Source organism: Eucalyptus grandis, chromosome 3 (genome assembly GCF_016545825.1).
Source record: "Eucalyptus grandis isolate ANBG69807.140 chromosome 3, ASM1654582v1, whole genome shotgun sequence".
NCBI lineage: Eukaryota > Viridiplantae > Streptophyta > Magnoliopsida > Myrtales > Myrtaceae > Eucalyptus > Eucalyptus grandis.
In genome coordinates this window covers 25,760,651-25,773,463 of record NC_052614.1, presented here as the reverse complement: position 1 = coordinate 25,773,463, position 12,813 = coordinate 25,760,651, and the positions used below count along the sequence as shown (strand labels likewise).

Genomic DNA, 12,813 nt, shown 5'->3' with positions numbered 1-12,813 from the left:
ATCCAAAGAAGTTCATGCTTGGACAAACATCAGATTAAATTAAGCTGGATCTCTAGCAGTTTTTTAAAAAGCACAGGGATAGTTAGGAAGCTAGGTTCATTATCTAGCACATTTCATACTCCTCATCATAATGATTTTAGAAACTATGGCTGCGCTAGGATTTATCAAGATACTGAAGAAAAGAAAACATATATGTACATAGAGACTCTTTAACCAATAAGCATGTGCTTTAAGACTCAAATCACAGATTACATATGTATTCACTTTCCTCAAGAAGCTCCATCTGCGTGCAGAAAGATACATGCAAACACCCTAAAATACTCCTGCAATACTCACTGCCAAGTTAGAAAAAGTTTGCACCTAGTGAAGCACAAAATTTTGAGCAGAATACATATCGTTTAAGGAAAACTAGCAAAGTAGATAAACTCCGGGTGCATAAATACTATTGAGAAACCACGGATCAACTTACCCCAAACTTTTCAAAATAGAGCTAACGCCGTTGAGCTATGGTCTGTCCATTATCCATAAGAACCACATCCCCAGGGTTAGCATCAGATGACCCTGAATGCTGAAAAGAAACAGCAAACTGAATCAGTTCTCCAGCATTTGTGAGGGCCATTATCCAAATAACCTGCCCAGATTCCAGAATAATAATTATCCAATTGTATGGATATCTACCATGTAGAAAGCATTACACTTAATAACATATGACTGAAAGTTACCTTGCAGAACTTAGAGAGAGACATATGGGAGTAGTGGCATGAACAGACAATACCCACTACACCCATATTGCTGAGCAGCAAAATCCCATCTTACAATAGCCAAAACAGAGCTAACTGTCAAGATTTCTGCTAAAGAGGCATCTCTTATCCATTTACTAAGACCAAGTTACATAATCACTCACTTGTTCTTAGACAGTAGACTCGAGGACACACACTGAAGGAAACTGATGGAACATGACCTCCTCATTCATCTGCTTGTAATGGAAACTTTTCACAAATTCACGTGTTCAGAACATGTTCCATATGGTCCTTTGCCCGAACAAGAAAAATCCAGCATATCCTTTTTACTAGAAATTGTGTCATTGACGACTGCGTGGACCAGGTCAAATTGATATACATCCATATCTACATTTGGAATCCCATGATGAAAAGCAGACTTTCCACTACGGTTGGGTTTCGACATAACCATAGGTGAAACAAGCGGACACGGATATCACGAGAAGTTTTTGCCATTTACAACATTTAATGCTGACCCACCAAAGTTCAGTCGTGCCATGTTGCCAGGAGGAGCAGCACTATGAGTGACCATTTTCCTCTGTCGAGATCCAATACAACATTACATCCCTCAAAGGTAAGTTTTGCGGACTTGCTGACAGGTTTGGGCTCTGGAAAATCTTTCAAATCATACTGCAACAAGGATGACGGTCCAGATAATAGAGCCAAGACTGATGGAGCAAAAGTTTGTTGAGGTGGAAAAGGTTGTCTTTTGCATCACTTCGTGTCCTATTTCGTCGCAAATCTCAGGTAAGGCATGGAAGAGAATGTGAACCTCCGTCGATCTCATTCCGTCGCGAAAGAATAAATCACCTCGTCAAGTCCATCGTATGACAGAAAATGGTCACTTCATTGTCAAGCATTGAATTGTGCCTGGGACTGTGGGACTGTGACTGTAGCGTTACCGGATATTCTGGCGGTGGGACCAGCCGAAGGGAAGGCCGACACGTGTGGTGGGAGGACTGGTCATGGCAGGGAGACGGGGACAATTGCCTGAGCGAGTTATTATCATATGGTTTTCATCCGTACTTGTTCAGTGTCTCAATTAAAAAAAAAAAAAGTTAAATTTACCAAAAAAAAATCAAAACTTTTATAATTGTTTACTCAAATTAATATATCTATAATAAATTTATCTTATATTAATTTTTATTAAATTTTAACATCAAATTTCTAAGTTAAATAACATGTAAGAATTGACAAATGTGTCAGTTTAGAGTTTTATCTTTCTTACTAGTTTATGATTTTTTTAACATTAATCTACTTTAAAAATTAATGGAGAGTAGGGTCTTTTGTGATAAATTTATTATAAGTATATCAATTTATGATTTCTCATGGTAAAAAAATAATTTTTAGTCAATTTTCATAACTATAACAATTTGGGATTTTTTGAAGTATTAACCCAATAATTTATCATCATCTTTTCCGTAATTCATGCAACACCTTCAATAGTAACATATATAGTAAAATGAATCCAGATTAATTAAAAATAGTGAATCTAATATAAACACACATGATATTTAGCGGTTTAGATTGATTTAGTATATGTATGTACTAAGTATTTGGAATACTTTCCTGTAAATAGTATATTAAAAATGAAAATATTTCTTTAGTAAATATGATTATCAAATGTCTCAAAAGCACTTATTAACAAGACTCTTGACAAATGAACAGATTACTTGGACAAATGAGAGCCATTCTAAATGCTAATAATATCCATCATCATGTAAATTAGGTATTCTATTTTCAATTAACTTCGATCATTTGCACATGGTTTGAAATCATGTCGGGAAAGTATCCAAAAGTGTACATAGAATGTTTTGCATTGTTCTAGATTAAAAGTATTTCGATTTGTGACTTGTTACTTGTATTTCGATTAATTAGTCATCAATGTAATATGTCTATAATCATTTTTTCATAAAATCATTTTACCATATATGTCTTGGTGATTTAAAATGAAAATAATGAATTTAAATTATTTAAAGCAAAAAAAAAATGGTTAATGTCATGAAAACCCCCAAACTAATATATTTGTAACAAATTTTACCTTATTACAATTTTTGACCACTAAAAACCTCAAACTAATATATTTGTGATAAATATATTGTTCGTTAAATTAGAATAATACCAAAAAAGCCATAAAATCGATACAATTTTGACAAACGAATAGTAAAATCCTAAGCTAATACACAGATCAAATATTGCATATCATTCAACTTAACAATTTTACAGTAAAATTTAACAGAAACTAACAAAAAATAAATTTATCATAAGTTTACTAGTTTGGGATAAATTTATCAAAAATGTACTAGTTTAAGGTTTTTGATGGCCAAAAAATTAATTTGAGATAAATTTGTCACAAATATATCATTTTGGGTTTTCATGATATTAATCCAAAAAGAAAAATGAATTTAAGTTCTTACATGAGAAAGATTAGATAGCATTTAAAGGGATTTGTGTGTAATGTCATTTGGATGCGAACAAAAGGGGAACACTATTATGATTAAGGTCCATTTATTCAAAGGAAAATCGTTTCAAATATTTTTTTTTTCAATTTTTGGTGTTTAAATGACAAAAAAAATTAATCGATTTAAGGAAAAAAGCATTCTTCCATCAACTAGAAATACTAAACCACCAAAAAAATAAAAATTAACCATTTTTCCTTGAAAACAATTTCCATAGATTATGTTTATTTTGTGAAAAATAAATGATTTGGAAAAAAATTTCCTAAAAATTATTGCTTTAGACAGAATAAACAAAAAATGTTTTCATTGTCCACAAAAATATTTAGACAAATATAATTGTTGCTTTTGAGAATATTTTTCATGGACTATTTATTTCAAGCAACCATTTTTAAGAAATTATTTTATAAATCATTCATTTTCCATAAAATAAACTAACGCTAAATATTTTACTTTATTATTAAGTTTTCGGTGAAACAAATGTAGCCTAAGCATCATTGTAGGTTGAACACATTAATCCCTCCTAATCTCTTATAATGTCTCGTAATTTTGTATCTCCATCCTTTTCCTTCCATTCATACGAGATTACAATTTGAGCTAATGCCATGGAAAAAATTCATATTGATACACTTGCCATATTTATTTAAAATTAATTTTTGTATCCTAAAAACTTTCAAACTGCAATGTTCATGCTACATTTATCATAAACTAATTTTGTTTCATAAAAATTCCCAAATTGGTGCAACCCATGCCGCATTTACATAAACTGATTCATTTAGTTCAAATGTATTAATTTAGGGTGAATATGGCATGAACAAATTAGTTTGAGATTTTTCATTAGATAAGAATTGATTTGAGCACCTATGGCACAAGTGTGCCCGGTTTACAGTAAATATAATATGGTTGTACCTTTTTGGTAATTTTTGTGGCACAAAATTAGTTTACGATAAATATGACATTAATGATATAGTTAGAGGTTTTGGGTTGTATTGAGCTTAAATCTTAGAACTTTTCTCTTTGTTGCCTTCTCTCTTAAAAAGGGGCATTCCCATGGATTTTTGAGAATTGAGACCTACGATGACTATTGAATAAAAAATATAAAAATTACCCGTTTATGGTAGAAATAGTTTTTTTTATTCTATCCTAGAAACGAGTTTATCAATATCGGAATGCGTTCGATAACTATATAAAATCTTTATTCTTGAAATAAAGATGCATTTGCAACAACTCTCAAATTTTTTATGACTTAGAAATTATTTTAATTTTATAATAATTTTTGACATTTTTCCTTTTCTTCTTTTTCTTTCTCTAACTGGTTGGGGGCACCTAGGCCTTGGGAGGCTAAGGTCGCCTAGCCACTATGAGGCTTGAGTGATGAGGCTTGAACGAGGTCATCGGCTCAAGGAAGAAGAAAAGAAAAAGAAAGTTGCTTGATTTTTGAGTTATTTTTGAAAAATAAAGAAATAGCTTCTTTTTAACTTTTCAATTCTATTCCAATCTATTATCGGGAACACATTTGTCTAAAGAGATAAAAAAAATTAGTTGATGTCATTAAACGGATTTTTGTTTTTTTTTTTTTTTTGGGTTTTGAGAAATAAAAGAATATAAATAATTACTATTTGGCCAGAAAATGAAGAATTTAAAAAATAATTTTCAAAATATTATTGATTGTATCGATTTATATAATTAGCTAATAAATTATATTTCCAATATCGATTTTCTTTAGAAAATATTTAGGCCAAGACAAACGAAAGACTCGAAAAAGGGCGGTTGGTCTCGCAATCTCGAATTCATTCACCTCCGCCGACGTGCTCCGCTTAAAACTGCAGCGACGGCGCGCGCCTCCTCCGTCGCTCTCCCTCTTAGCGCGCGAAACGGCAAAGCACGATCCGTCGACGATCTTCTCTCCTCTCTCCTTGAATCGCCGAGGGCTGTCGACGCCCTTCCAGACCGCCACGGCCGGCCGGCGAGCGTAGCGGCGGCGGCGGCGGCGGGGAGCCGGCGACTTGCTCGAGCCAGGGGAGGGCTCACGCCGTCGGCCCTGCGATTCTCCGGCGACGTTTGCGATGGAGGATTCGGAGCTCCGATCGGCGACGCCGGCGTTTCCTCTGCTCAAGAGGCCGCGCCTCAGGAGCGAGACCTGCGACGCCCTGGTCCGCATCTTCTCCCTCTGCGGCGACCCGAGCTACGCTCCGCGCCTCGTCAAGTTCGACACTCACTGGCCGAGTCCAGGTATCCGCACCGCACCGCCTTTGTCTCCCCCTCTGAAATTGGAGTTTAATAATGTGGCTTGGGGTTGCTTTACGTAGCTTTTCACCGCTTTGCCCTGTATTGAGATCTTTCCGTCGCCTGAATCGTGTAACGCTGTAGAGTCGGTGAAATTTTGAGTTATGAGTCCAAAGGAGAGAAATTTTGGTTATGCGCTATGCAAGGGCCATAGTCTGGAACAAGGATAGAGCTGGGCGAAACGTCACAATTAGTTTTTAGAGCTCTAGCACTTGAACAACATTGCAAACCCACTGAAGAAGTCGTCGTCTTGCGTATGATGATTTTTTTTTTTAGCTTATGAGGATGATGGAGGTAGTTGATCAATCAAAATGCCGGGAGAAATATTCAAGGTTCATTCCAGAGTAGTTATCAGTGTCTTTCTTAGTGCTTTTTGATTGTATCTAGACTGCTGGGTCTGTTTGGTCTGTATTATGCTGCACATGAAGGTATGGACTATGAAACTATCGTATAGTTGGTCTGTGCTTGTAAAATGCTTTTCCTTGGCGAACTGCTTGATATATATCGGTATTATCGTTGTTTCTTATTTGTAGTGCTTTTTACATTATTGTTTAACATCTACGATGATAAAGATGGAATATTTCTTTATTTTTTTCATTGTTTTAAAATTATACAACTTTAAAATCCGATTTTAACCTCATGGTGATGTTATATAAAAATGCATTCTCAACAAGATTGATCTACAGTCTTAACAATGGCTTCAATGGAGTCCTTTAATTTGTTTGCTTTTTCTCTTTAATGATTTGTCTCTCTATCTTGAAGATGATGCCCATGATGACAGGGGAGAAAAAACTGGAGAGGAATTTTGTGAACAAGGTCAAGTTGAGTTGGAAGTGGCCGGTTCAAATTGTAAACCACTTGAACATTCATCAGGACAGAGTGACAGACTTCCCATTGCAGGAGAATTCGAAAGTGCTCAGAAATCAAATGTTGCTGATGGACAGTTGGAAGGTCTAAGCTCTCAGGACAGAGAATCTAGTGAAGCTCAAGTTCCGATGGATGAGATAGCCAATAGAGCAGATAGAGAATATGGTGTTAATCCTTCAACCCCAAAGGATGAGATGGTCATGAAGAGCATCTTAGGGGTTAATATAGAAGAAAGTGGATTTGAATTGGAGCATATGGACATTGACGATATAAGCATCCTATTGAATGATGAAGGCATTGCACCTGTTCATCAGGATAATTCTATAGTAGAGCTCATGGATGATCAACGCCATGTTGGTGGTATAGGGGATTCATTAAGTACCAATCAACAACATTCTGGTGAACAAATAGTTGTAGATGACCCTACAAGTCAGAGTCACCTGCAAGGAGATATAAATGATTGTAGTCAAAAGATTGCAATTGGTTCTGCTCCTACTCCAATGCAGAATTTCGAAGAGAAATGTCCACTCTCAGCAACCAAGGCATTGACTGGAGAGAATGAAGTACAACATCCATGTACAAGAGACACGGATGTGCATCTCCCAGATAGTACATTAAATTTGCCTCAGGAAGTGACAGAAGAACAAGACGCTGAGGAGGGGGAAATTTCTGACAGCATTAGGGTGGAAGGAACAGCGTCTAATATGCGTTTAGATGATATTGCTGTGTCGAATAAGTTGCTCAACAATGAGCAAGTGTCTGAATGCGTTGCAGTTGTGGAGAGTGTCACTGATGAAGGAGAAAAAGGAAAACTTGAAACAAAATCTGGAGTCTCTTCTTTCGGTGATGAAATGGACCATGATGTTGCTAATGTGAGAAAAGCTGAAAACCATGAAAATAATGGGGGGAAGAAGATTTGTGAACCTCAGATGGCTTTTCATGGAAAGTCAGTGGTTATGGAAGCTGAAAAAGTAGGTACACATTGTCCTTCAATTGAAGATAAAAAGGCCAAAAAGCAAGGTAGCATAGTCAGTGAAGACGTGACCCCTCATGCAGGTCGATGTAACGATATAGTTTCCTATGCAGATATTTATTTGGAAAAGAAATCTGAAGATCAAGGGGCTGTAAATACATTGAAGGTCTGATCCTATACACATTTTCTTATCTGCACTGCTATCGAGAGATACATTTTATTTCGACTTTGTGGTATCTGGTGCACTAATATCATCATAGGGTGTGATTGTCCACAAATTGGTGAATTTGCTTTATAGATTGAGAAGATGCGTTTATGTGCTGCCATGATTAAAGGTCTCTAGCATGAAGGTGATGATTGGAAGTATGGAGTTACTGTGGTTATGGCATCATGTTCCTGTGGTTAAGGCATCATTTTCCTTTTGTATTGATGAACGGTAAAAAGAAATGAGCGTGGCATGTCTTTGTTAAAAAGTGTTAAGGTGGCTTGTGCCATGGTCTTTTGGTATATATATGTGGACGATAGTTTTCTTTATGAAAATTCTTGCTTAATGAGAATTTGGAATCGTGTAACTGTCATGTGGCTCTGCTGCAGGAGTTGCAAGATAAGAAAAAACGACGTACTCTTAGCAAAGAAAGGAAGGAGAAAAAAAAGGTGTGTCCACCCATCCAGTTTCTTTCATTGTTTTTTGTGTTTGAGATTCATATTTATGAAGATGTGGTCGTACTTTCCTCTGACATGAAAATTCTTAACATGTATGATTTTCCACTTTTACTTAATGACTTGTATAATTAAAAACAATATATGTACTATATGAATTGCTCATAAGCCTTTTTTTTCCAGCAAAAGGAACGAAGAAAGAGAGCACAAAAGAATAGAGAGCTTGGGGTAAAAAGGTTGAAACTGCAACCAGTGCTGAAACAAAAAACAGTAACATATTGCCGCCATTATCTCCAGGGTAGATGCACTGAGGTAAGAGAAATCTACCACCCTAAACAACAACATCGGGTTATCAATGCTTTAATAGCTGCAAACCTTGAGGTCTTAACTTGTTGCTTACCTTGAGATATGCTACTTTGTCAATGGTGAAAATTTTGCGGAAGGTTCCTTAATTTGCTATCTGTTACAAATGTACCTTTCAGTTTTCTGTGGCTGGGTGGGATTAGTTGGCAGTTCATCATAATATTTTTTATGAGATAAACATATATTAATGGAGAAACTTTTTTAGCACACCAGTAATGTACAAAGCAGGAAAAAAGAGACGGTTCATCGCTATATGGTACATATTATCATAAAATCCCGAGGCTCATGTATGTTATTATTTGTTTGAGAACATTTTCCTTAATTAAGTTTTTGCTATTAATACCCATAGGTCTTTTCTTTACCAGGGTTAATTTTTGACCATATCGAGTTGCATTTTAAGATGTAATGAATGGTGGTCATCATGTAACAAGCTTGTACTTTTTTGTGTTGTAATAATGGGGGTTGATCCTGGAATAAGTAGTTGTTGTTTTCTGCTCTGCACTTCACAAGCAATCAGAGTTTATTATTTTACTCTTTAGGTGAGCATTTCCCTGATCCTTGTGATTCCCCTTTTTTTTTTTTGGTTTATCAGGGAGAGAAGTGCAAATTTTCACATGATACTGTGCCTTTGACGAAATCTACAAAGGTAGAGTTTATGTGCCTATTATTTAAATTTCTTGTCTGTATTTCAGATCCATTTTTATTGTTACTGTTTCTTTTGGTAACAATTTTTCCGGTTGATATTGGTCTAAAATAGCCTTAGGGGTAAACTAAACTGACTAATTCTAATTATAAGTCATCCTCTGTAGATTAAGGTCAGTATGAATATGCTCTTAAGCATTTTCAATGACATTTTAGCTTGGCCAATGCTCACCTAAAGAGCAAACATGCTATTCTTAGATGTCTCTCTAAAAACCATCAAGTATTTGAAGTGGCAGGAAAGACAGATGGAAATCCCTTTTCATGCTTGTCTGATAAAGCACCCTTGACCCACTTTCTTTCTCCTCTCTTTTTCATGTTGCAGCCGTGCTGTCATTATGCACGAAATTCATGCATGAAAGGAGACGATTGTCCATTTGATCATCAGCTCTCCAAGTATCCTTGTAGCAATTATGCATCCAAAGGCTTTTGCAGCAGAGGCAACAACTGTATGTTTTCACATAAGGTACTTCTACAAGGCTACTATATTCCAAGTATTGAGGAGAGCACATTGATGTGGACTTGGGGTTTATCCTTTAAATTCATTTAGTTATCTTTGACATGCTTTATTTCAATTACTGCAGATAGAAGATTCTACAATTGCTTCAAACACTTACAACAACGAATCAAATCATCCAGCTATGCCATTGATTCCAAAGAAGCAACCAGGCACAATTGTTGGCTCCCACGAGAACAATGCCCATACTGCAGTAGACACTTCCCATGCTACTTTCAAGTACTTAAAACCGAACATGATAGGCTCTGCAACAAATTTACCAGTGCTCAAACCTGAAAGAGGTAGCTCCAACTCTGCTGAGAAATCCTTGTTGATTTCTTTCAACAAGTCAGAAAAGGGCAGTTCATCTGCAAAAGATGGTTCCAGAATTGGGATCCATACTGGAGAAAATGCTTCTGGCACAGTTCAAAATGTGGACACGATTTCAAAGACTACTCCACTATTGCCACCAAAAGGAGTAAATTTTTTATCTTTTGGTTCTTCGTCAAAGCAGACGGATACGAAGAAACCAGCTAACTTCCTTTTTAATACAAGTAACGTGAATATACTCAAACATGCTACCTCTACTCAACAGAAGGGTGACAGTAACAATATTGTTAATGATGAAAGCCAACCAATGTCAATGCTTCCCAATTCAAATGAAGCGACCAAAAGGATTGAGCCGGTGGTAAAACCAGAGGACTTGATGCGTTTCTCTTCAAGAAAGGCTTCACTTCATGACTTTACACCTGGAGAACAATCCGGCTCCAGTTCTGTTGGTAATGACGCTATTGACAGATCTCTGCAAGGGAAACCAAGTGCCTCTAGTACGACACAGAGCTCTAGCATGACAACATGGAAGCTGCCAGTTTCTCCAATAACTCCAGGTCAACCTTCAGATTCAATGCCTAGGCTATACAGGAACATCTCAAGTTCAGCTCAGAAGGCATTGTCCTCAACGTTAGCATTTGCTGCTATGTTCGAAACAGACACAAGATTGAAGCATGCTGACGGACATCGGGCTGTCACTGGTAAGGCTGGTGAGGATTCTGCTCATGGTCTTCAGAATGATTCAGCGAAGGCCTCGAAAATTCTGGATTTATTGGCTAACATTGGAAAGAAGAAGCAATAGTGTTCAAGATAAGATGGGACGAATAAACCATGTTGTTTTCACAGTTGCAAATGGGAAAAACGAAGAGTTGGAAAGCGTATGTCCAGGTTATAAACTGTTATGATCCTGGAGGTTCTTTTGATATGGCTTCTGCTTTCTCAGTGAATGTCTCGTTATTATTCTTGCAGGAACTGAGGTTTTAGCAGTTTAGAGGGATACTGTCTCATGTTTACAGAATCATCCATTCGGCGTGACCGTGGCAAGGCTTATTACCTATTCAAGTGGCAATAGTCAGGTATCATTTGGTTAGAATTCAGGTCCTCCATAATGTATATCTCTTTTTGTTAAGCAGGCAAGTCTCTCAATTTAGGTGAAAGGTCGCTTTAGAAGAGATCTCACATTACCGGAAAGATATCTGACAGGGGAATTATCCAAGCCTATACACAAATTTCCATGAAGGCAATACCCTGCACCTCGCCCACACGCCACCTGGGAAGTGTGGAACTAAATATGTTTTATCTCGGCAAGTTGCATATCTACCGGTTGGAGTGGGAACTACACCGGAGAATAGTTGGATTTGAACATGGGGGCGCTCTGCAGATACACATTGACGAGTAAACGTTCCAAGTGCAACCCCTTGCAAGTCGCAAAGACTGAAGAAAACTCGTGACATCCTTAGAAAGTTGATGAACCAGCACAAGCAAAAGAACTGATTACCAGCACGAGTAGCTTAATCCTCAATTCTACATCTGCTTGCGGTTCAGCTAAAGGGATGCTTCTACGTCAAGGAGAAAGTGAATGCTTGTTACCGAAGCGCTTTGACTGCCGGGATCAGAAACCATTCCTATGCCTGACGTAAGAAAGAGACATGGAAAGTTGCTTTGTAGGTTCGATTATTGCTATTCTTAAGAAAAGGGAGATTCTATGGTTCGCTAAGTACTTTTCGGGGACCCGTCTCGCATTCGTTGGATAAAACGAAAGGGAAAAAATTGTGGTCCGTCAGATTAGTTCTGCAAAATCGACTTTTGCTACTTATAAACGTTGAAGGAAAGTTAGGGACGCAACGCAGGGGTGATTGAGCTTATTTTCTTGGAACGTTGTTAACCATCGGAGCCACAAAAGTCACGACGACAAAAGGGAAATTACAACCCGCGAAGAAAATTAAAGAAATCATATGTAATACGTAAGTTATTATTAATAAAGTAAAATGCGAATGTCAAAAGAAAATTATGATCGATTAAGTGGGATCGGTCCCGTTTTGCTCTTACCGGACCGTGGAAGGACCCCTTAAAGAAAATCGTGGTACTTAATTTGCAAGGACATATTCCATCTTACAAGAAATGTAATTAGAAGTGTCAAAGTAACCTATGTCCACATCTGAAAAAATTTTAGTAATTGCAACTTAACTCTACCATTGGCACACCCAACTTTGAACTAATTGTTTCTTGAATTGGAGGATCTCCTTTCTTAGTAATTCCCTTCACAGGGAAAAGAAGATTCCGATCTCTGTTCATGCTATCGTTCTGTCCTTTCCAGCAAAGTCGTCTCCTATGGATGGCTCTGTAAATAAGACTTGAGTATTCATCATGTATGCTTTCATTTTCAAAGTACGACCCCAAAGGTCGGCACAAATTTAGACGAGAGGGGCATTGCCTTGTAGTTATTCATTATTGCTTTACTTTCAACTTCTTTTAGAATTGAATTCAATGAAAGTGACAACTAGCGACATTCACTGTTCTAAAAAGTACAAAATATTACAAAACAAACCCACAAATATATACCAAAGACCCGACTCTCTTGTATGTAAGAGGCATCTTAAATGTGAAATTCAAGCTACACAAGAACCACGTCAATAAAATAGACAATAAAGGGACCAAGGTAGCGATTGGAAAACTAATAATTCTTTCTGAAGGTGCGATGGTTCGTGGACGTAATCACATCATGGAACACGTTCGAAATCAATACCAACAAAAGATGTCGGAACAACTCTGGCCATAGAAATTCAAATTATCAGCAAACGTAGACACAACGCATCATTTTGGTCCGAATATTTTTAATGGGTCCGTGCCATGCCACGATGGATAACTCAATTTCGTTCCCACCATGTGCAAGAATCAATGTTC

At 37.0% G+C, this 12,813-nt stretch overlaps 1 protein-coding gene across 5 annotated transcripts; it reads left to right on the top strand.

Moving 5' to 3' along the window:
- Positions 1 to 5,010: 5,010 nt before the first annotated feature.
- LOC104437009 lies at positions 5,011 to 11,626 on the top strand. 5 transcript variants are annotated; one of them, XR_005549800.1, is made up of 9 exons: positions 5,011 to 5,467; positions 6,284 to 7,527; positions 7,956 to 8,015; positions 8,205 to 8,333; positions 8,977 to 9,030; positions 9,409 to 9,549; positions 9,668 to 10,797; positions 10,879 to 10,985; positions 11,061 to 11,626. XR_005549800.1 is itself a non-coding variant. In XM_039310090.1 (8 exons), the coding sequence occupies exons 1-8, from the start codon at positions 5,302 to 5,304 to the stop codon at positions 10,709 to 10,711; spliced, it is 2,754 nt and encodes a 917-aa protein (XP_039166024.1). In that variant the 5' UTR covers positions 5,011 to 5,301; the 3' UTR covers positions 10,712 to 11,626. The 5 variants fall into 5 exon arrangements, 2 of the variants coding, with proteins under 2 accessions (XP_039166024.1, XP_039166023.1); XR_005549798.1 differs by having other exon boundaries at positions 10,879 to 11,626; XR_005549799.1 differs by having other exon boundaries at positions 9,668 to 10,985.
- Positions 11,627 to 12,813: the final 1,187 nt, after the last annotated feature.

What these genes read in the sequence shown, in the direction of transcription:
- LOC104437009 (XM_039310089.1), top strand. Translation starts at nt 5,302, where the DNA reads ATGGAGGATTCGGAGCTCCGATCGGCGACGCCGGCGTTTCCTCTGCTC. An exon ending in CACTCACTGGCCGAGTCCAG is followed by an intron (nt 5,468 to 6,283) that starts GTATCCGCACCG and finishes TCTATCTTGAAG; the next exon opens with ATGATGCCCATGATGACAGG. An exon ending in ACTGTATGTTTTCACATAAG is followed by an intron (nt 9,550 to 9,667) that starts GTACTTCTACAA and finishes CAATTACTGCAG; the next exon opens with ATAGAAGATTCTACAATTGC.